At 59.4% G+C, this 23,020-nt stretch overlaps 2 protein-coding genes across 5 annotated transcripts; both read left to right on the plus strand.

Annotated features, from left to right (window-relative positions):
- The first annotated feature begins 8,465 nt into the window (after positions 1–8,465).
- Positions 8,466–17,839, plus strand: PGAP6 (post-GPI attachment to proteins 6). 2 transcript variants are annotated; one of them, XM_047098031.1, is made up of 13 exons: positions 8,466–8,589; positions 12,345–12,522; positions 12,609–12,801; positions 13,022–13,149; positions 13,341–13,609; positions 13,705–14,024; positions 14,410–14,500; positions 14,583–14,706; positions 15,137–15,273; positions 15,972–16,150; positions 16,242–16,388; positions 17,047–17,163; positions 17,429–17,839. In XM_047098031.1, the coding sequence occupies exons 1-13, from the start codon at positions 8,466–8,468 to the stop codon at positions 17,723–17,725; spliced, it is 2,304 nt and encodes a 767-aa protein (XP_046953987.1). In that variant the 3' UTR covers positions 17,726–17,839. The 2 variants fall into 2 exon arrangements, with proteins under 2 accessions (XP_046953987.1, XP_046953988.1); XM_047098032.1 differs by lacking the exon at positions 17,047–17,163.
- A 1,417-nt stretch (positions 17,840–19,256) lies between these two features.
- On the plus strand, positions 19,257–22,603 carry MRPL28 (mitochondrial ribosomal protein L28). Of its 3 annotated transcripts, none has more exons than XM_047098043.1 (6): positions 19,257–19,311; positions 19,650–19,947; positions 20,680–20,832; positions 21,051–21,185; positions 21,276–21,362; positions 22,220–22,603. In XM_047098043.1, the coding sequence occupies exons 2-6, from the start codon at positions 19,660–19,662 to the stop codon at positions 22,325–22,327; spliced, it is 771 nt and encodes a 256-aa protein (XP_046953999.1). In that variant the 5' UTR covers positions 19,257–19,311; positions 19,650–19,659; the 3' UTR covers positions 22,328–22,603. The 3 variants fall into 3 exon arrangements, with proteins under 3 accessions (XP_046953999.1, XP_046953998.1, XP_046953997.1); XM_047098042.1 differs by lacking the exon at positions 19,257–19,311 and adding an exon at positions 19,339–19,374; XM_047098041.1 differs by lacking the exon at positions 19,257–19,311 and having other exon boundaries at positions 19,542–19,947.
- Positions 22,604–23,020: the final 417 nt, after the last annotated feature.

Raw genomic sequence — 23,020 nt, forward strand, 5'->3', positions numbered from 1 at the left:
TCAGGTCCTCTGCCCATTTTTAAATCCGATTATTACTATAAGTTTTTTGGTATTGAGTTGTATAAATTCTTTTTTTCTTCAAGTTTATTTGAGAGAGAGTGAGAGAGCACGAGTGAGGCAGAGGGGCAGAGAGAGAGGGACAGAGAATCCCAAGCAGCCTCTGCACTGTCAGCGCAGAGCCTGATGTGGGGCTCGATCACCAGACCATGAGATCATGACCTGAGCCGAAGTCAAGAGTTGGATGCTTAACCGACTGAGCCCCCCAGGTGCCCCTAAATTCTTCATATATTTTCGATATTAACCTCTTATCAGATATGTCATTTGGAAATACCTTCTCTCATTCAGTAGATTGTCTTGTTGTCATGTTGATGTTTTAGCCTGCTGTGCGAAAGCTTTTTATTTTGGTGTGGTCTCAATCGTTTATTTTTGCTTTTATTTCCCTCACTCGCAGAGACAGATCTAGAAAAATGTTGCTACGGCTGACGTCAAAGAAATTACTGCCTGTGTTCTCTTCTAGGGGCTTTTTGGTTTCACATCTCACATTTAGGTCTTTAATCCATTTTGAGTTTGTGTGTGGTGTAAGAAAGCGGTCCAGGTTCATTCCTGTGCATACAGCTGTCCAGTTTTCCCAGCACCATTTATTGAAAATGTTATCTTTACCCCGTTGTATATTTTTGCCTCCTTTTGTTGTAGATTAGTTGACCATACAAGCATGGGTTTATTTCCGGGCTTTCTATTCCATTTCATGGGTGTATGCATCTATTTTTGTCAGCATCATACCGTTTGAACCAAAAAAGACCCTGAGGAGCCAAAGTAATCTTAAGTGGGGGGGGGGGGTGGAGAGGGGCGCCTGGGTGGCTCACTTGGTTAAGCGTCTGACTCTTGATTTCAGCTCAGGTCATGATTTCACAGTTTGTGAGTTGGAGCCCTGCGCTGAGCTCCGCGATGACATTGTGGAGCCTACTTGAGATTCTGTCTCTCTCCCTCTCTCTCTGCCCTTCCCCTGCTCACACACTCTCTCTGTCTCTCAAAATAAATAAATAAACTTAAAAAAAAAAGAAAGAAAGAAGAAGGCAGGAGATATCACAATCCGAGATTTCAAGATACACCTCAAAGTGGTAATAACAATAACAATATAATTAAATATATTTATTATTGTTACTGTATGTGTTAAGAAAACATCTATCTTTTTAGCATTTCTTATCATTCTAATTTTCTGACAACACCCTATTCACTTTCTTTTATTTGAAAATGTCTTTACTTGGGCTATTCTTTTTTTTAGAGTTTATTTACGTTTTTGGCGATCTCTGCACCCAACATGGGGCTTAAAATCACAACCCTGAGATCAAGAGTTGCATGCTCCACCGACTGAGCCAGCCAGGCACCCCTGTTTTATCTATTCTTTTTTTTTTTTTCAATGTTTATTTATTTTTGGGACAGAGAGAGACAGAGCATGAACGGGGGAGGGGCAGAGAGAGAGGGAGACACAGAATCGGAAGCAGGCTCCAGGCTCTGAGCCATCAGCCCAGAGCCCGACGCGGGGCTCGAACTCACGGACCGCGAGATCGTGACCCGGTCGAAGTCGGAGGCTTAACCAACTCCGCCACCCAGGCGCCCCTGTTTTATCTATTCTTAAAGGATATTTTTGCTATAGAGCTTTGGGTTGACAAGAGTGTTTTTCCCTGTTTCCCTGTTTTCCCCCGTGTTTTGTCCTGCATTGTTTCTGACTCCTGAGAAGTTATCTATTATTCAAACTGCCTTCCCTTGAATGCCATTCTTCCGGCTGCTTTCAATATTTTCTGCTCTAGTTTGCTTTCCCTAGTTGTGCCTGGGTGTGGTTTTCTCTGTATTCATTCTTCTCGTGGTCACTGAGCTGCTTGAATCTGGAAAGTAACGTCTTTTACCAAATTTGAGAATTTGGGGCTATTAGTTTTTCACATTTTTTTTCTGCCTCCTTCTCTCTTTCCACTCCTCTTAGGACTCCAACACTTTTTAAAAATTTTATTAGTTTTTTAAAGGCTTTATTTTTAAGTAGCCTCTACACCCAACGTGGGTTCGAACTCACAACCCCAAGACCAAGAGTGGCACACGCCACTGACTGAGCCAGCCAGGAGGCCCTTGGGATTCCAGCTTGGGAGATGTCAACGCCCCCCCCCCCCCACTTTGCCCCTGCTCCAGCGGCCGGCCGCAGGCAGGAACCAGGAAAAGGGGGCTCCTTCTCCCAGGAGGGCCCCCTGCTAGCCTTGCCTCCATCTGTAGCTCAGGGAGACTGAGGAGGAGTGCCAAGGGGAGCCCTGAAACCAGGGCACAACTCTTGGTTCCTCCTGCCCTGTCCCCCTCTGCACCTTAGAACGGGACCAAGAATTCACTCCGGTTACCTGCCCCAGTGCACTTGGGTTTCCTCCCAGGCTCACCGTAGGCCAAGAGCCTGAGGGCATGGCCTGTGCCCTTCATCTTCCTGTTCAGGGGTGTCCAACGCCCTAGACAGGAGGTGTTCATTTGCCCAGATAAAATGGGAATAAATAAGAATCACCTGCAGTACTTTAAAACAATAAAAATAAAAACTAAAACTAACATTTATTTATACACAATTTTAAGAGTATGTACTTCCTACTTTCTTGGTTGGAAAACGATTTTTCTAATAACAGATGGTATTTGAACTGAAAAAAACAACAACAACAACAACTTCATCTTGGTAAGATATTCAAAATTCTTATGTTGTTCCCAAAACTTTTGGGTAAACTATTCCTGTGAAACCCAGATGTCTGGGCCCCCGGGTCCAGTTTATGCTGACAAGCTGGGGTGGGCACGGAGACGAGAAGGAAGCGAGACTGCACCCCCAGACCAGAGGGTTGACCGCGCTCCTGCCTCTAGGTGACCTGCCATGGGGTGGCGTGAAGGGAGGCCAGGGACACACAGAGCGGGGAGCGCCTTCTGACCTGACGTCTTCACAGGCCCTCCTACACAGGAGGCACTTGGAGGAGGGACCCATGCGGGTTCTGGAAGACAGGCAGGATGGAAGAGAGTAGCCAGGGTGTCTGAGGACCTCAAGCATCCCCACCGTGTGTGCAGGGCTGAGCACCTGCCTCTAGCTGCAAGGGAAGCCATGGGAGTTGAGGCCAGATGTCAGCAGCACCACTTGCCTGCAACCACCATGAAGGGAGGAAGGGAGAAAGGGAGGAAGAGAAGTGAGGAAGTGAGAAAGGGAGGGGAAAAGGAAGGAAGAGAAAAAGGGAGGGAGGGAGGGAGGGAGGGAAAAAGGAAGGAGGAGAAGTGAGGGAGGAAGGCAGGCAGGGGGCAGTGATGGGAGACAGCTCTACCTCCTCCCCCCCACTGGGTGGGTCCTGAGGCCCATCCTCAAAATCCAGGGGCTGCAGCCCTTCCTCTCATTATTTGAATAAAATTGAATTATAGGTGTTTTTTTCCTTCTGTTAAGTTTTGGCATTTTTATCCAAAGCAAAGATCATAACGCTTCTTGTGGCCAGACGCAGGCTGTGTGTGAGAAAGACTCCCCTCTACTGCCCCTCTGCCTTCCCCTCTGTGTGAGTGGACAGCGGGCCACTCCATCCACACTCACAGAGCTGGCAAGAGGACCCGAGAGCTTTCCAGTCCGGAAATGGGATGTATCCGTGTTATCCAGCAACTGGATTTTTCCACTCCGTCAATATTCCTGCAGAGGTCCCATAGACCAGAACAAAACTTGTGTGGAAATTCATACACTTCTGTGTCATAATCTGCCACGGGTGAGTAGAGTCACACAGCTCTCAAGCTCCTGCCAGTACACAGCCTTGTACAGTCAACCCCCTGGGTGTCTGTCCTTAGGCTCCTGTGTTTTTGTTACATTTTAATGCTGCCACAGTAACCTTCAAAAGGTTGAGGCAGCGTGCACTCCCTTGGGTGCCGCGCAAGGCATCCGGAGAGGGCTGCCGGTCTGCTTTTGACAGGTATCTTGTTTTCGTGTGAAAACTACATGAGCAGTGCCCTGCCGCCAGAGCTTCTGAATGGCCTGTGCTGGACTCTGGCAACTCCGCTCACCTTCGACTGTATAAAGCATGAGTCTATTTTGCTTTTGGTTTCAATGTGTAAATTGCCTATCTTAGGTATAATAACCCTTTATCATATGGATGGCACATATAATCTCCCATTTGTCTCTTGACTTGATGACTCTTATCCTACTTTTTACTTTCAGTTTTTATTCTTACATAACAGTTTTAAAAAGTAACCTCTACCCCCAAAGTGGGACTCAAACTCACAACCCAGAGATCAAGAGTCAAGTGCTCGGAGGGGCGCCTGGGTGGCTCAGTCGGTTAAGCGGCCGACTTCGGCTCAGGTCATGATCTCGCGGTCCGTGAGTTCGAGCCCCGCGTCGGGCTCTGGGCTGATGGCTCAGAGCCTGGAGCCTGTTTCAGATTCTGTGTCTCTCTCTCTCTGACCCTCCCCCGTTCATGCTCTGTCTCTCTGTCTCAAAAATAAATAAACGTTAAAAAAAAAAAAAAAGAGTCAAGTGCTCGGGGCACCTAGGTGGCTCAGTTGGTTAAGCATCCGGCTCTTGATTTGGGCACAGGTCATGATCTCATAGTTCCTGAGGTCTAGTCTGCTTGGGATTCTCTCTGTTTCCCCTCTCTCTCTGCCCCTCCTCCCCTCACTCTCAAAAAAAAAAGAAAAGAGGGGCGCCTGGGTGGCGCAGTCGGTTAGGCGTCCAACTTCAGCCAGGTCACGGTCTCGCGGTCCGGGAGTTCGAGCCCCGCGTCAGGCTCTGGGCTGATGGCTCAGAGCCTGGAGCCTGTTTCCGATTCTGTGTCTCCCTCTCTCTCTGCCCCTCCCCCGTTCGTGCTCTGTCTCTCTCTGTCCCAAAAATAAATAAACGTTGAAAAAAAAAATTAATAAAAAAATAAAAAAATAAATAAAAAAAAAGAAAAGAAAAGAGTCCTGTGTTCTACGGACTGAACCACCTAGGTGCCCCTACTTACATAACATTTTTATAAAACCAAACAATGATTTTTTAAAAATTTTTCTAAATGTTTACTTATTTTGAGAGACAGAGAACAAGTGGGGGAGGGGCAGAGAGAGAGAAGGAGAGAATCCCAAGCAGGCTCTGAGCTGTCAGTGCAGAGCCAGATGCAGGGCTCCAACCCATGAACTAACCGTGAGATCATGATCTGAGCTGAAATCAAGAGTGGGCCACCCGGGTGCCCCTTTTACATAACATTTTTAAAAAGCAGTCAAACGAGTAACTTTTCCTTCGTGATTCCCCAATTTGCTGTCCATGTTGCTTAATTATTTCCCACCCTTTTGTTCTAAGGGCTGTGTCCTAAGTCCCTTAGAATTAATTTTTCTGTGTGATTTGAGGCGGAATACAAGAGCCCCTCTCGGGACAGGACCCTCCGCGGTGGGGGCCTCAGCTTCCTGTCTTTAAACTGAAGCCCTCTGAGGTGGGTCCTAGGGTTCTTCCCACTGCTAATGCTTTGGTCCTTAGCACAGATCTCCTGACTCCAGCCCAGGGCTCCAGGTCTGTCTACAAACTCACTTGCCCCCAGACACAGCACTGGGACAGGGTGTCTGTCACGTCCCCTCCCACCTGTGGAGCCTCATACTGCAGTGACACACTCAGGGGAGGCCCCCGGAGTGCATAGCCCAGCCCAGGGCAGGAACAGCCTCCAGTGCTCAGTGCTGACCACAGCTGCTGTCCCAGCACGACTGACCCTGGGTCAGCACAGTGCTTGAAATCACGGCTCAGCAAAATCCCAGAATTGACCTCTGTCCCTTTAAATTGAGACCGGCCAGGGGTGAGGAGGGCCCAGCCTAGATCCCAAAGGAACAAAGAGTCTCTTTGATGGCTTCACACCTTGGCCTTTGTCCTCCCTGGGTCTCCATGCTCCACCCCACTTTCCAGCTTTCTGCGGTCAGTTTCTTCCTCCCTCCCTTCTTTAAACTCTCAACAACCCCCAACCCCCTGTCCCCAGCAGTACAAAATGCAAAAGATACAAACAGGTCAAGCCCCTCCTTCCAACCCTTGGCCATCAGGCTCCCTCCCTCAGAGTCATTCAGCATAACCTGCTGCCCGATGCATTCTATGCCTTTGGTGCATGCAAATTAAAACCATTTTCCTACAAATACGGTAGCTTTCTGGACACATTGTTCTGCCCTTTTCTTTTATCAGCTAAAGGTGAGTCTGGTAGACCACCCCCAATCAGTACACAGAGCTTCCTGGTTTTCCTCTCACAGCCACACCGTAGCAGGGTTTGGCCGGTGATGTGTTCGTGGTTTGAATACGCCATTCCCTAATGAGCAATACCCGTCTGTGTACTGAACCATATGCAGCCTCACACCGTGTGAGCACCTCTGCAGGGAAGGCGCACAAAGGTGACCGAGGCAAAGCGATGTGCTCTCGTCACTCTGGTAGCTGAGTCCAGAGGCTTCTGGAAGCTGTCACTGCCGCTCACTGAATACAGGGACGACTGTGGGCCCACAATTTCACCCGGCCAGGTGATCAAACTTTTTCAACTCTGCAGGTTTGTTGGGTATAAATAAGACAGGCATCTAGGTGGTTTTCAATTCGCATTTCTTTAAGGAGGGATGTTGGAGCCCAGTCCTGTTCATTTGCATACCCTTTCCAGGCGGGTCCTTGGATTTATTGGAGGGTGGCACTTTGTTAGGGATTTGTAGGGGCTCTGCATTATTAAACTCTTTATTGTCAATCGTATTAAGATTGGCCCTTTGCGATCGGAGTTGCAAGCCTGTCCTTCCCAATTCGTGGATTGTTTTTTTGACCTTGCTTAACGCATTTTGCTTCGCCGAAAGCTTTGAAAGCTTTGGTTTCAGGTAGTTGAATTTCTCAGGCTGCTTCTGGTCTTCGGATTGGAGGTCATGTTCAGAAATGCCTTCCCTTCCAGGGGACTCTGAAAAAGTTCCCCCAAGTTTCTTCTAGTCTCTCCATCGTTTCTTTTTAATGCCTAAATCTAACTTGTTTGGAATCTAAGCCAATGTGAAGGGTGAGGGGTGAATCCCACTCACTGATGTGAATCGCCACCTTAGAGTCCGAAATTCCCACATGTACACGAAGCCTTTTCATCTTCCCATGAAAGTTTTCTTCACACACACTTGTAGCGGCTTCCTGGTATGAAGGGCGACCCCTGTAGCGGCTTCAAGGGCGGGAAGGCCTGGCCTGGGGAGCCCAGCTCTGAGGGGCTGGAGGCGCAGAGTCAAGGCCCACGGAGGCAGAAAGGCGCGCAGGACTCACCTCTTGGTGGGCGCGAGTTTTCGCCTGCTTCCTGCGCGCCGGGCCCCGCGGCCCACATCGCGCATCTCCCCCCTCACGGTTCAGGGAACCCAGACACGCGTAGCCTGGACCCCCAGAGACTGCAGGAAGCATTTGCGCCACCACCCCCCACCCCCCCGCCGCGCGTTCCAATTCACGTCCTGCCACTTTCCCTTCTGAATCCCTGGGTCCTGCCCTCTGCCCCCCCCCCCCCCGCCCCGTGCCCCTTAGGTCCCATGTCCCCGCGCGCCCACCGTCCCACGTCCCCCTCGCGTCCTCCTTCCCACGTCTCCAGCGCCCCCTCGGTCCCACGTTCCCCGCGTCCCCTCCTTCCCACGTCCCCGTGCCCCCTCGGTCTGACGCACGTCCCCCGCGCCTTCTCCTTCCCACGTCCCCAGCGTCCCCTCAGTCCCACGTCCCCCGCGCCTCTTATGTCCCACGTCCTTCGCGTCCCCTCGGTCCCACGTCCCCCGCGCCCCCTCCTTCCCTCCTTCCCACGTCCCCCTGCCCCCTCGGTCCCTCGCCCCCCGCGTCCTCTCCGTCCCACGTCCCCGTGCCCCCTCGGTCTGACGCACGTCCCCCACGCCTTCTCCTTCCCACGCCCCCAGCGTCCCCTCAGTCCCACGTCCCCTGCGCCTCCTCGGTCCCACGTCCCCCGCGCGCCCTCCGTCCCACGTCAGCCGCGCGCCCCACTCGGTCCCGCTCAAGCCCTCTGCCCGCCCACCCGTGTCCCCTCGGTCCTCTGCCCCTGCGCGCCCCCTCGGTCCCACGTCCCTCGCGCCCCCTCCCTCCCGCGACTCCCCCGCCCCCTCGGTCCCACGTCCCCCGAGCGCCCCGCGTGACCCTCCACCCTATCTCGCCCTGCCTCCCGCATCTGCGCGCACGGCCGTGGGTCGGCGTTCCCCTAAGTCGGCGACCTCCCCCAGCGCCCCCTCCGTCCCCACGTTGCCCTCCGCCCGCCTCGGCCCCCAGCCCGCATCCTTTCTGCGACCCCGGTCCCCCGGTCAGGCTCGGGCAGGGCACCCGCGGGGCGGGGCCTCGCAGGCGGAAGTGCCCGGGGCGCCGGCGGCTGGGACCGGCCGGGACGATGGGAGCCCGGGGCAGAAGCGGCGGCGGGGGCCGCAGTGGCGGCGGAGGCTGCCCGGGCGGCGGCGGGGGCGGGCGGCCGGGGACGCGGTCCGGTTAGCGCCGGGCCGAGCGCGGAGCCATGGGCCGGGCTGGGACCGGGACCCGGGGCGCGGCGGTGGCGGTCGCGGTGGCGGGGCCGCTGCTGCTGCTGCTGCTGCTCGCTGGGGCCCCGCCTGCGGCTGCCGGCGACGCCAAGAAGAGCGGTGAGCCCGCGCGGACCTGAGGGCGCCGTGGGGCGGGGGGAGGCGGGGGGCGGCCGGCGGCAGCCGGGAAGGGGGCGGGGTCGGGATTGTGACACACCTGGGGTCGCCTGTGCGCTCACCTGGCGCGGGCCCGGGGCCCAGGTCCCCACGCCGGGCTGGGAGCTAAGGACAAGCCCTTGTGAGCATCCCCTGGTGGGCAGTCGGGGTGGCAAGGACGCCAGCGCCCCCTGCACTGTCCCCAGGGCCGGGTTCGGCCAGACGGGCCCCTCGTAGTGCGCTCTCCCTTTCTGCTTCCTCCCAACGCCTTTCGGTAGGGCACGACTGCCGCGCGGAGGGACGCGGAGGTGGAGGGGTGCGGCGGGACTCAACCCAGGGTCTAGCCGCAAGGCCCGCTGGGAAGAAGGGCTGTGTGGTGGGATCCAGGGCCCCCATGTGGCCTCTGAGAAGGGCGGAGTTGGGAGAAAGTTGCTTAGATCCTGGAGTGGAGCCGCGTCTTCACCCCTCCCACGGCGACAAGTGCAGTGACTTTGAACACCTGGCACTGCTTCTCGGAGGCTGGCCTCCCCGGTGGACCTGAGGGGCCTGGTGGGCCAGGTGGTTCTGCCCCTTGAGAGTCCGCACCCTGGGCTGAGCCCCCCAGAGACCTGGAGACGCTGCCCCTCTGACCCGCCTGAGATAAGACCCTGGGAGTGCCGAGTGGTCTCCCCTGACTGTGGCCTGGGTCTTCCTGAGGGCCGCTGGCTGGGCTGCCTGGGTTAGGGGGGCCCAGATGCCCCTCTGGGCAGCAGGTGGCTTATCCAGCACAGCCTGGAGCTCTCTCCCTCCACTCCCTGGCTCCCTGCCTCTCCCCCCCTTCTCTGAAACCCTCCAAGCTCCTATTTCCTTGAGGGCTGTGCCTCCGGTTTCTGAGCTTGGCACAGCTTGAAATGAAAGGTGTTTTCCCCTGAGACTGGCCCCCGATTCAACTGCTCCATTGGATTGCATATTGTCACCCTCACATGCACCTTTTTCTCCATCCTGGGTTCAGGGCTGGATGAGGGCTCACTGGTGAGGGGCTTACGGAGGTGGAAAACTTGGGGCAGCCCCTCACCTCCCAGGCCTGCTGAGGGGGCAGGCAGCTGTGTGACCCTGGCTTCTAGGGTCTGTGCACTGGGTCCCTGTCCTGCTTCAGAGTGTGTGGGGTAGTGTGCCCTCACTTGGGTTCCCAGGACAGGCTCAGGGACTTTCTTTCCTTTCCCTGTCACCCTGTGTCCTTGGAGGGGACTGTGGGGCCGGGCTGGCGTGCATGAAGCCTGTGCTCCCTGATATCAGAGGTGATGTGCTAATCGCCTGGTGTTCAGCAAGATGAGTGCCTGGGTATCTTGGGAAGGGAGGTCGGGCTGTAGAGCTGGGGTGCTGAGGGGCTGGAAGGGTTCTGCTTCTTAGGGTGACCTTGAGCAGGTCTCATCTCTCATGCACCTGCTGAAACTTCAGAGCTACCAACTGCATTCCAGGTGTGCTCAGGCTGGCACCCCAGCGCTGGTGGGGGCCAGAAGGCCTTGCACTTTTAGGTCAAGGTACTGGGGGCCCAGCTGGCTGCCTGTTTCTCTCAGGCCCCCTGGTCCTGAGGTGGGGGTGGGGGCTGTCCTGCCTCAGCTCCCTAGCACTTTTCTCGGCCCCTTTCATCATGTTATCCTAAGGGCTACAGCCGCCTCAGGGGGAAGTTTGTGTTAGTTCAGTAGCTCCTGGCCTCCTAGTATTCAGGCCACAGACCGCTGGATGGGACCATGTGGCCAGCAGCCACATGGAAAGTCTGGAGCTCGTCCTGCATGGAGCCCACCTCTTCACACCCCACTGTGTGGAGCTCCTCTGGAACTCAGACTGACTTCATAAGTGGGTTACTATCTCTTCTTTTTTTTTTTTTTAATTTTTTTTTTTTTACGTTTATTTATTTTTGAGACAGAGAGAGACAGAGCATGAACGGGGGAGGGGCAGAGAGAGAGGGAGACACAGAATCGGAAGCCGGCTCCAGGCTCCGAGCCATCAGCCCAGAGCCCGATGCGGGGCTCGAACTCACGGACCGCGAGATCGTGACCTGAGCTGAAGTCGGACGCTCAACCGACTGAGCCACCCAGGCGCCCCTACTATCTCTTCTTGAGGTGACTCCATGGGAAGGTCAGCCGGCTGGCGGAAGGCTTGGTCACCTGGCCCTCTGACCTGCTCCTCCAGCTTACCTTGAGGGGCCTGGCCTGCTCTGCTGGGGTGGTGTCAGCCAGCCACTCTCCTGGTGGGGCAGAGAGAGGTCAGCTTGGAGGAGAGGAAGCCACACCCTACTGTGTCCACAGTGCATTTCTTCCAGAAGCACTTTAATATCCATTAACTTTGCAGGGCAGGGCACCTGAGAGGGGGTGGTGCCATCCACCTCAGCCAACTCACGAGGAAGCTGGAACCCAGAGAAAGGAAGGGACACTCAAGGTCACAGGAGGCATGAGGTCTGAGCTGCTGCTGGGCCTGGACTCCCCGGCACGCAACCCGGGCGCCTCATGGCTGGACCCCACATCTGCTTGGCTGCCCCCAAGAGCACAGAGAACACCCAGGGTGGGAACCCCAGGAGGGAGGGTTTGGGGGGCACATTCATGGTGTCGGGCACCGGTCCTGGTGCAGGTTGTACTCAGTGAGTGGACACTCCCAGGAGGGGCCTAGTCTAGGCTGGGGCCTCGGGCCTCTGTGCCGAGCCCCCGGACACTGAGCCAGTCCTCGAAAGGTTGGTGTGACAACAACTGAGTGTCAGTGCGCATGTGTAGAGGGGGGAGGGGAGGGGAGCCAGGGAGCCACCGTGGTGGAGACCTGAGAGGTGTTCTGAGGGTGGGCACAGGGGCGCCCCAGGCTGGGGCCGCAGGCAGTCTGCTGCCAGGGGCCCCTGCCTTGTCCGTGCCACTCTGCATGGACACACGCCCACTAGAGCATGGGAACCAGCTGCCCCCCCCCCCCCGCTGTCTTCACGGCTGGCCAGGCTTCCGGCCCAGGGTTCCCCTCGCCCCAGGGTCTCCGCTTGCCACGTCTCTGGGTTGGTGGGGATTCAGGCTCAAGTCGTCATGGGCCTGAACAGGTGGCCAGCCCCCAGACTTGAATCCCCTCACCTGTCAGGTGCAACCACGGCAGGCCCCACAGGCTCCCCAGAAGGGGGCAGGGAGGATCCGAGGAGGTGGGGGGCCATCCCGGTATCCGGTGCCCAGGGCAGATGTGAGGCTGGGGCTGGGCTCCCACCCCGAACGCTCCCCACGTCCCTCAGCCTCCACCTCTTGGCCCCAGACCTGCCAGGGCTGCACTGTGAGGGGGACTGAGTGAGGCCACGACAGCGTGCGGAAGGTGGGGGTCGGGGGACAGGCAGGGTGAGGTCTGTCCTGCTTCGAAGGTCTGAGGCATTTGGGGTGACATGCTGGGGGACTCGCTCTGGAAGCTGCTACAGTGACAAGGGGTGCCCGGTGGGCGGGATGTGGGTGGTCTGGGCAGCGGTGGCAGAGAAATGGCTTCAGGGTCAGAGCCCGAGCCGCGGAGAGATGGATGGCGGGGGTGGAGACGTTGGATGCGTGGAAACTGAGTGGGCGTGTGATGGCAGAGGGACACCTCGTGAGTCCCGGGCCCCTGCCGAGCGAGAGCCAGCCGCCGGGGCTGCCGGGGACAGCGAGAGGTCAGAGTCAGCGCGCCGGGCGCCTGTCGCGGCCTCCGTGAGGACGTGGGGGCCTGGCCTGGCTGACGGCGCCGTGTCCCCGCAGACGTCAGGCTGGTGTCGGAGCAGTTCTCGCAGTCCCCCCAGAAGCTGTCTTTCTACAGCTGGTACGGAAGCGCCAGGCTCTTCCACTTCCGCGTGCCCCCCGACGCCGTGCTGCTGCGCTGGCTGCTGCAAGTGTCCCGGGGCGGCGGCCCTGCGTGCACCGACGTGGAGGTCACTGTGTAGGTGCCCGCCCGCCCGCCCGCCCGCCCGCCCAGGCTCTCCCAGGCTCCACGCCCGACGCCTGTCCTGCTCTCCCTGCCTCCAGGTACTTCCGTTACGGCGCCCCTCCTGTCATCAACCCTCTGGACACCAGCTTCCCCGCCAACACCTCCGTGCAGCCCTCCTTCCTCATCAAGCTGCTGCAGAGCAACGCGTCCGTCAACGTCTCCCACCCAGCACCCGGGGACTGGTTTGTGGCCGCCCACCTGCCGCCCTCATCCCAGAAGATTGAGGTGAAGGTAAGGGGGCTGCCTTCCGGCGGCGGGGGGACAGGACCCTCAGTGCATGAGTGCCCAGTGGCCGTCATTGCCCTCCTCAGGGCAGACTGCCCGCTGGGTTCTGCTGCCCTGCTCTGGTCCAGTCCCGCCTGCCCCCTGTTCCACACCTGGGCCCTCTGGTCTGGCCCTGACCGCCCCGTGTCTGTCTTTTCTTCTCCCCCGAACTTCACTCTCTCCCTAGGGTTTTGTGCCCACCTGTGCCTACATCTTCCAGCCGGACATGCTTGTCCTGCGGGCAGTCGAGGTGTTCATCCTGGAGCCTGATGTCCCCCTTCCACAGACTCTCCTGTCCCACCCCAGCTACCTCAAGTGAGTGGGGCCCTTGGGGAGGCCGAGCCTCCAGGTTGGGTAGAGTGGGCGCTCCCACCATCCTCAGTGTGTGGGCCTGGGTCTCGGGGCCGGATGCCCAGCCCCCTTTGGGCAACATCCCGGGTGAGAGTGACACAGGAGGGCGCTGGGGGCCACGGGGCCTGAGCGAGACCGCATCCCCTTGGCCGCAGAATCTTCATCCCTGAGAATACCCGGGAGCTGCGGCTGGAGCTGCAGGGCTGTGCGACCAACGGGAGTCTGGGCTGCCCTGTTCGCCTTACTGTGGGCTCGGCCACCCTGCCCAGGAACTTCCAGAAGGTGCTCACGTGCGCTAGCCCCAGTTGGGCCTGCCACCTGCTGTTGCCTTCGCCGCCCTGGGACCGGTGGCTGCAAGTGACAGCCAGGAGCCTGGCCGGGCCTCATGTGTCGGTGGCCTTCAGGGCAGTAGCTGCGCTCACAGGTGGGCCGCGTGGAGAGGGCAGGGTGCGGGTGACTCTGCCCCCTGCCACCAACCCCCGGGCCTTCCTGCGCCTGAGCCCCTTGTCCTCCTGACAGCCTGCAGGCCGTGGACCCTGAACTCCCAGCACCTCTTGCCGAGCGGCACAAACCAGAGCTGTAACGCCTCCGCTGGCCTGCTGCCCCCAAGCCCCGGCTCCCGTGGCCCGGGCAGGAGCAGCAGGCTGGGCAGCGGGCCCTTCTGCCTCATGAGCTACCCGGTCCTTCGAGAAGACATGGACGTGGTATCTGTACGCTTCCGGCCCGTGGACAGGGTCTCCATGCTGGTGCAGTCAGCCGTGCCCTCGGTGCTGCGGCTGCACCTCAACACTGGCATGGACAGCGGGGGCTCCCTCACCGTCTCCCTGCAGGCCAACCAGGTACCTTTGTCTGGGAGCACCCCGTGGCCTGGCTCAGCTCCGGGCTCACACCTGGCCGGGCTGCGGGCTGCGGCTCAGGTCTTCCTGCGCTGACTTTGGCGCGGGGACGAGGTCAGCCTTTCAGGCAACAAGATGACCCCAGCGGGTGTTGGGGCAGAATGGGGGTTCCTTTTCAGGAAAGGAAGGCCTGTTCTATAGGCTGTATCTAAGGGAACGGGGCTGTGTGTGGGATCAGCCTGGGTGTCCGCAGGCCTGTAAGGGAGGGTCCCGGCGGGGCCCTGGGCCAGCAGGAGCCACAGACCTTGGTGCCCAGCACCAGACAGAGCGGGAACTTTGGGCAGCTGCCCCGGGGCTGGGGCTGACTGTGCACGGCCTCTCCTTCCAGACCGCGGTCACCAACAACACCTTGGTCGTGGTCTGCGTGAATGCGGCCTCGCCCTTCCTCAGCTTCAACACGTCGCTCAACTGCACTACAGGTACGGGCAGGCAGCGTCTGGCCAAGCAACCCAGGCCAGCCCCTCTGGCCACCTCTGATCACGCCTTCCCACTTCCCTACAGCCTTCTTCCAGGGCTACCCCCTGTCTCTGAGCGCCTCATCACGCCAGGCCGACCTCGTCATCCCCTATCCAGAGACAGACAACTGGTACCTCTCCCTGCAGCTCGTATGCCCCGAGAGTCCTGAGTAAGTACACGCGGGGGCTACCGGCTGGGGCAGGCAGCTGTATCATTGCATCAGGACCATGCCCGGGGCTGCCCAGGTCCAAGTCTGGGAGTGACCAAGCTTTCTACAAGCCCCACGGGGTCGGTTGCCCTCTGGGGGTTGTGAAGGGTCCCTCTCCTCCATCTGGTCACTCTCCTTGCTGCAGCCCTGGGCATCAGGACACGAGGAGGGGTACCAGTCCAGGCACAGCCCTGGGAGACTGGGACTCAGGGAATAGCAATGGGGACAGGACATCTCGGCCTCAGCAGAGCTCACAGCTGCCGACCTCTGAGGCTTGGAGCCTGGGGGCCTCGAGTCTGGGGTCGTGCGTCCGAGAGCCTGCTGGGAGCAGTGACAGGGGACTGGCTACCAGCTGTCAGCAGCTAGCCCTCCTGTGGCTCCTTCCTCACAGGGAGTGTGAGCAGACCTCGGTCCTCGTGGAGACCACCTTGTACTTGGTGCCTTGCCTGAATGACTGTGGACCCTACGGCCAGTGTCTTCTGCTGCGCAGACACAGCTACTTGTATGCAAGCTGCAGCTGCAAGGCAGGTGAGCGCCAGGCCTGGGTGCTTCCAGACACTTTCTTTGTCAAGTTTATTGATTTATTTTGGGAGAGAGAGAGAGAGAGAGAGAGAGCCTGAGTGGGGGAGGGGAGAGACAGAGAGGGAGAGAGAGAAAATCCCAAGCAGGCTCTACACTGTCAGCACCCAGCCCGACGCGGGGCTTGAACTGACGAACTGTGAGATGGTGACTCTAGCCAACATCAGGAGTCGGTCACTTGACCGACTTAGCCGCCCGGGCGCCCCCACTTTTTTTTTTTTAAGTTTATTTATTTAAGTAATCTCTACACGTGGGGCTCAAACTCATGACCTTGAGATCAAGAGTTGCATGTTCCTCTGGCTGAGCCAGCCAGGCGCCCTGCCTGCAGACGTTTTCCCCTTGGCTTCTGAGCCCGGCGCCGTCCTCTGGGAGCCCACGTCAGCTCTGCCGCGGCTGGAGAGTGACCCTGCAGAACAAGTGCACACGCCCCGTCCCCATTCCTACCATGTCTCCTCAATCCCCCCACAGGCACAGAGTGGCACCCCCAGACATAGTGCTGCCTCCTCACCTTGGACTCCCCTGCCCACACCTGCCCCCGTCTGTCCCAGCCTGCTCCTGGGTGAGGAGGGGGCTTCTGTGCAGAGCTCTAGGTGAGGGGTACGCCCCTCTCCTGGCCTCAGCCCCCTTGGCGTCGCATTGGCCCACAGGCTGGCGTGGGTGGAGCTGCACGGACAACAGCACAGCCCAGACGGTGGCCCAGCAGAGGGTGGCCACCCTCCTCCTCACCCTCAGCAACCTCATGTTCCTGGCTCCCATTGCCGTCTCCGTGCACCGCCTCCTCCTGGTGGAGGCCTCTGTCTATGCCTACACCATGTTCTTCTCCACGGTAGGCTGGCCTCACTCCCCTGGGGACTTGGGCGGGGGCAGGGCAGGGGAGGGGGGGGGGATGGGCTGCCGCTCACCGGCCTGCTCCGCAGTTCTACCATGCCTGTGACCAGCCCGGGGAGGCGGTGCTGTGCATCCTCAGCTATGACACATTGCAGTACTGCGACTTTCTGGGCTCTGGGGTGTCCATCTGGGTCACCATCCTCTGCATGGCGCGGCTGAAGGCGGCCTTGAAACATGTGAGTGGCTCCTGACACCCGAGTCTGGGCTCTAGGGGAGCAGAGGCCCGGCATGCAGCACGTTGAAGAAGACCCCAGAAAGCAGGCTCAGCTCTTAGAAACTGCTCATCTCTTGTGATGACCATTTGCCTGCTGGCAGAAGCTGCCGGTAGCGGTGAGGGGGCTGCTGCTTGGAGGCCGCCAGGAAAGAAAGGTGGTGGGCAGGGTGCAGTGAGGGCCCCAGCCGGTCTCTCCCAGAGCCCCATTCGGAGAGGAGGCCTAGAGCCCCACCCCTAGGCCAGACCTCCCCAATAAGCCCCAGCTCTGCTCCTGCAGTCCCTGGTGCTCGGGACATTTTGGGGACTTTTCTGCATCAGCTGGCCCTGGCTGATAGAGACACGTGCCCCCGGTACCTTGCCTGGCCAAGTTTGTGCCTGAGAAATCCACCTGCGGACAGATCGGTGGGAGCGCGGGGTCCCCGCAATGCGCGAGCTGGACGAGAGGCCCCTCCCTCCCAGCCGGCAGAGCAGGACGGAGCGGGGCAGCAGCCTGGGCGGGGCGGGGGGCGGGGGGATGGCACACATGCCCGGTCCACCTGTCCTGCTAGACCATGTTCTGTCAGGAATGACTGTGGCTGAGGGTCCATGTGAGCCTGCGGTCATCCCTGTGTCTTGCCCAGGTCCTGTTTCTCCTGGGCACACTGGTCTTCGCCATGTCCTTGCAGCTGGACCGCAGGGGTGCCTGGAATATGATGGGGCCTTGTCTCTTTGCCTTTGTGGTTATGGTCACCATGTGGGTAAGGAGCTGGGGCAGGTCCTGCCCAGCCCCCTGGCCCCGGGGGGGGGGCGGGATTGGAGAGAATCGGGGCTCCCCACAGACTCTTTCCCCGGGGGAAGAGAGCCTGGCCCTTCGTTCTGGCCACGTCTCTGGGCCTGGGCCCGAGTCCTGGCCTTGAGTCCTCTCCAAGCAGCCACACACGGCCCCACTGCCCAGACCCGGTGGGCCCCTGGGAACTGTGTCCACAGCCTCCTGTGCCGTCGCTCACGGGCGGTTTCCTCCAGGTGTACCGCTGCGGGCACCGGCGCCAGTGCTACCCGACCTCCTGGCAGCGCTGGGGCTTTTTCCTCCTGCCCGGCATCTCCATGGCCGCTGTGGCTGTGGCCATCTACACCTCCATGATGACCAGTGACAACTATTACTACACCCACAGTATCTGGCACATGCTGCTGGCGGGAAGTGCGGCCTTCCTGCTGCCGCCGCGAGAGGAGCACACCGAGCCCTGGGCCTGCTCGCAGAAGCTCACGTGCCGCTATCAGATCTGTAAGAGCCACCGAGAGGAGCTGTACGCGGTGACGTGACATGGCCGGCTCGGGGACGCCTGCGGCTGTGATGATGACCTCACTGGGCAGGGATATGACCGGAGAACGAGTCTGTCCAGACCGATTTCCAACTGAATAAAATTGCCCTGTGCACCCTTTTGCTTCCTCCTGGGGAGAGGACCACACCTCCCACCTGCCTTGTGCCTGCCAGGTGCTGGCTCCCGTGGCCCCTCCACAGGTCCCAGCTGGTGTCTGCAGGGGCCCCTGGGGCCTGGGCCTGGCTGCCTGGAGACCACACGTACCATACAGGGCCAGGTTCTGTGTTCTTCTGGCGTAGAGATGCTTGGACATGTGGAGAAAGACTCCCCCATTGCCCCATTCCCCTGTGAGGTTGTGATGTGACACCCAAGGGGACAAGGGACACCTGAGCTCACCTCCCACAGGCCCCGCCCCACTGGGCCTGGGAGCTGTGCCCTCCCTGCCTCCCTGATGCCAGCCTTCCTCAAGCATGGGGATGCTTCCCACCGATGCAGTAGTGTGGGGGGAGGTGTCCGTAGTCCCCAGGGAGCTGATGGGCACTGGGGCTGCCATGAGTGACATGGAGAGGCTGGCATTTGGCTGTCTGGTCCTGCCCTGCCCCTCCCTTTGGCTCTCAGCTTTGGAGCTGCAGGCCCTTGAGAAGGGCTTCTTTGGGAGGGGCTGCCGAGCTGCTCTAGGGGTGTGATACAACCTGGCACACTTTGCCCCAGGTCCGTGCCTTCAGCCTTCCCTGGGGTTCCTGGGACCTTGTCTGGAGCTCAGAAGGATGAGTTGCTCCCCGGAGAGGAGGTGATGACTGTAGCCCTGCACCGGGCTCAACTGTGTGTTTGGGGAGGGGCTTCCCAGAGATCTGGCTGGGCCTTTATGCCTCCTCTGTGGGAGAAGCAGGATAAGGGGGGCTGACTGCCCCAGGGTCAGTGCCCTGCCCCTCCCCTAAGACAAAACTGCAGTGGGCTGCTGCTATAGGACCAGGGGTGTGGGACGTGGCCACAGGAAGCGAGGCCGCTGAGGGTGGGGTGCAGGCATGCAGCCCAGCCCATCCTGCCTACTGGCTGCGGGGGGGGGGGGGGTTCCCTTCTTGGTCCTGTCCAAGGTGTGGCCTCCCTGGAGGCCTCCCCCACCCCTTTCACCCTGCACTTGGCCACTAGGTCACTCAAGGCTTGTAAAGGGGAGACATTTATATATGGTGTTTTGGGGGGTAAAAAAATTTTAAGACAAGAGGACATATTTTTATGTAGCCCTTCTTTCGCTGCGATTGATGAATTTAATATTCTACAGTGATATTTCAAGACACAAGCGTTTTTCATTGATTTCTGCTCTCCTTCGGGGAGGAGGGGGAGTGGGACCTGGGATGACAAGCTCCGCCCCGCCCTGCCCCCGGCTCCGCTCGAGGCAAAAGGGGCCTCATTTGCTGACGGTGCCTGGAGCCGCCGCCGTCCCTGCAGGACGTTTTGCACGGTCCCTAAAGGCGGGAAAGGGGGCGGGACGAGGGTAGACGGACGGGCTTTTCAGCCAGTCAGCGGCGGATAGCGGGCCAAGCTCTGCGTCAGGACTTCTGGTTCCGGTGGGGCGCGGAACTTGGAGAGGTAGGCGGTGCAGGGGTCGGAGGGTCCGCGGTTCGGGTCACTGGGGCGGAGTAGGGGCCGCAGGTCGGGGCCAGGGTCTAGAGTCAGGGGACGGGGGGCGAAGCCGCGCGGGTAGTCCGGGTCGGGGTCAGAAGTCAAGAGGCCGGCGTCGAGGGTCAGGGCCGCGCCGGTAGTCTGGGTGGGAGGTCGGGGTCGGGGTCGGAGGTAGAGGCCGCGCGGGGGTGGGGGGCAGGGGCGGGAGTCAGGGGTCTGGTGTCGGAGGTCTGGGTCGGGATGCGGCCGGGCTGCGGAGTGACGGCGGCCCGCCCCCCGCCCCTTGCCCCCCTGCCCCCTTCCAGGCTCGCCGCGATGCCCCTGCACAAGGTCCCGGTTGGCCTTTGGAAACAGCTCCGGCTGCGGGAGGGTATCTGCTCCCGCTTGCCCCGGCACTACCTGCGCTCGCAGGAGCCTGCGCGAACGCCCACTCCTGTGCACTACAGGCCGCACGGGGTTAAGTTCAAGATCAACCCCAAGAATGGGCAGCGGGAGCGTGTGGAGGATGTGCCCGTTCCCATTTACTACCCGCCAGAGTCCCAGCTGGGGCTCTGGGGTGGGGAGGGCTGGGTCCTGGGTCACAGATACACCAACAACGACAAGGTACGTGAGCAGGACAGGCTGGGGGTGGGGGCGGGGGGCCGCTCCTCTGGGTTTTGCTGCTCCGGGCTCAGTGCTGTGCTCCAAAGGTGGGCGTGGAGGGCCGGGGGCGGGGTGGTGCGCTTACAGTATGGTGCAGACACCGCTCCGTTGAAGAGGCATGCTCATTTGTGAAGACGCGTTTCTGGCAGACGTTACTCTGCGAAGCCAGTTGGGTATCCTGAGACAGGGCGGTGGTCTGTACCAGAAACAGTAAGTGCAGAGACCCTGGGGTGGGTACGAGATGAAGTGTAGGGATGAGGAGTGAGGGGATCTGTGCGTGAGAGGAGGTAGGGGGAGGTCGGGTCTTCAGCCACCTGTTGGCTTGACATGCCACAGTGTGTCTGTGACACGTACAGGGCTGGCACTACCACCTTGTCATCGCACTTAGGACGTCAGCCCTGCGCACGGTGCAGTCTCCAGTGGGCAGTCTGGAGGGGCTGCTGAGCCCCCTGCCTGGTGGCTCTCAGGCTGACATCTCCCTTTGCCCTTGGTCCCTTGGTCCCTGGTTTGGAATGTGATGGCCTGTGGACCACGGAGTTATGGTCGTACATGTGGAACACGCACCAGCGACCCAGGCAGGGTCAGGACGTGCTAGACTGGCTGAGGAGAAGCTGATCCCTGGGTCCACAGGTGGGGGCTGGTCCTCTGGCTCCGTGTCCCGAGTCTCAGGTAGGTTCTCTGTTGTTCCTTTAGCTCTCCAAGAGGGTGAAGAAGGTGTGGAAGCCACAGCTGTTTCAGCGCCAGCTCTACAGTGAGATACTGGACACGAAATTCACCGTCACAGTGACCATGCGGACCCTGGACCTTATTGACGAGGCTTACGGGTTCGACTTCTACATCCTCAAGGCAAGCGGGGAGCGGGGTCAGGGCTCGTCGGGTCAGCACACAGTGGAGTCTCCCGGCTAGTGAGAGACTTGGTGGGGCACACCTGTGTCAGCTCACAGTCCTTTGTCCTGTGACGGCCTGGGGCCCTCCACCGGCCCGGGAGGCGCTTGGTGGGGTCAGCCCTCGGGTGGGCGGGGCATGGCCAGCCACACCTGGCCCCACGCGTAGCCTCCTGCCAGACTCCGAAGGAGGACCTGTGTTCCAAGTTCGGGATGGACCTGAAGCGAGGGATGCTGCTGCGGCTGGCCCGACAGGACCCCCAACTGCACCCAGACAACCCCAAGAAGCGGGCGGCCATCTACGAAAAGTACAAGGTAAGGGCTTTGGCTCGTACTTCCTGCTCCTTGAGGGCCCCGTTGGCTGGTGCCTCTGGCCTCATTGTGGGCCTGGTCCCTCCTGTGCAGGAGTTTGTCATCCCAGAGGCAGAGGCTGAGTGGGTCGGCCTGACGCTAGACGAGGCTTTGGAGAAGCAGAGGCTCCTGGAGGAGCAGGTGAGCATGTGTGAGCACCAACCGCTGAGCACCAGCAGGCAGATGGGGTGGGGGCAGGGCTGCCTTGGGGAACCTGGGCTGGTGGCCACTGCCCTGGGTGGGTCTGGGGAGGAGCCGCCCCAATGGAGCCATGGTCTTGGGTTCCCTGTAGCGCGTGCCCTCCCCTCGAGGGTCTGACCCTCTCCTGTCTACCACCCCCACCCCGCCCCCGGCTAGCTTCATAAGTTTATGGACAGAAAGACTCTCGGTGGCACCTTTGGTTTATTTGGCTGCCTGACGCCTTCTTGCCCTGCGGTCTTCCTGTTAGCGAGTTGAGGTCTTTCTTTTTTTTTCTTTTTTCTTTTTTTTAATGTTTATTTGAGAGAGAGAGAGAGAGCGTGAGCAGGGGAGGGGCAGAGAAGGAGGGAGACACAGACTCCAAAGCAGGCTCCAGGCTGTGAGATGTCAGCACAGAGCTTGACACGGGGCTCGAACTCGTGAGCCATGAGATCATGACCTGAGCGGAAGCCAGAAGCTTGACCGACTAAGCCCCTAGGCGCCCCTAGTTGAGGTCTTTTTGTGTGTGTACCCTAGAAGGGTCTGAGCTTGTGGTCGCTACTGGAAAAGGGAACCCACACGGCACAGCAGCCACTGCCCCTGTTCTCTGCCACCTTAACTGTAGCCACAGATGCCTGATCCCTATGTCCCAAGGGAAGGTGGCCCCTGTCTCATGGACAGGGTCACTGTCCTCTGGACCGGTGGCTGTAGCCAAGCCTGAGGGGTCCAGTCTTCTTGTGCCAGATTCCTCTTGGTGTTTGGCCAACTGGATTCGGACCTTCCCCAGAGCAACTTATCCTGACCCTGTCTCACTCCCATAGGACCCGACTCCTCTGTTCAAGGTCTACGTGGAGAGGCTGATTGAGCGGCTTCAGCACCAGACACTGTCTGAGCCAGTGGTAGTGCAGAAGAGAGCCAACAAGAACTGACCGCACAGTGACCCACGCCAGACAGCCACGCGCAGCCACCCCGCCCTGCGGCACCGTGGACACTGAGCCTGGGGTGGTGGCGAGGGCCGTATTTGGGGAGTGGATGAACTCGCTCTTGTGTGCTGACTCAGTAGCTCCCGGGGTTGGGTGAGCTTTGTGGAGGCCCCAGGGGGTCTTTTGCCCCAGGATCCTAAGAGGTCTGGGGCCGTCGTGCTGCCTCTGTGGCACCCCCTCCCCCTTGAAGTGGGGGCAGCACAAGTAAAGTCTGAGCCGGGCCATGTGTGTGCTGCTTTGCTGGGAGGAGCGGAGCTCTCCTGAGTAGTCCTCGACCTCGTCACGCCCTGCCCCAGGGACCCGGGATGTGGCCGAGCTGTTTTCCTCTGGGAGAGAGTCCAGTGTAGTTGAAGACGTCTTGCAATAGGTCCTTCCCCGATTGCACTTCTCCACCCATCCGGAGTGTTCTCCAGAGTGGGGGCAGGGAGGCTGTGGCTTGACTTGGGGTGACAGGGAAAGATCTGTGCTGGCCATTCAGGGTGGCAAGTGCCCCTACCGGGTCGGGAGGTGCAGGGATGGGATTCCCAGGGGGAGGCTGGGCCAGGTACCTGAGCCCGCTCCTGCCCCGAAATTTGGGGGTGCTTTGACCCTCTTCCGCAACCCTTCCTTGGGAGTACTGAGCGTTGAGACCCATTCAGA

The sequence above is a fragment of the Lynx rufus genome, unplaced genomic scaffold, assembly GCF_022079265.1.
Source record: "Lynx rufus isolate CCGP_SWC_20201006 ecotype Redwood Valley unplaced genomic scaffold, mLynRuf1.p SCAF_43, whole genome shotgun sequence".
Classification (NCBI taxonomy): domain Eukaryota; kingdom Metazoa; phylum Chordata; class Mammalia; order Carnivora; family Felidae; genus Lynx; species Lynx rufus.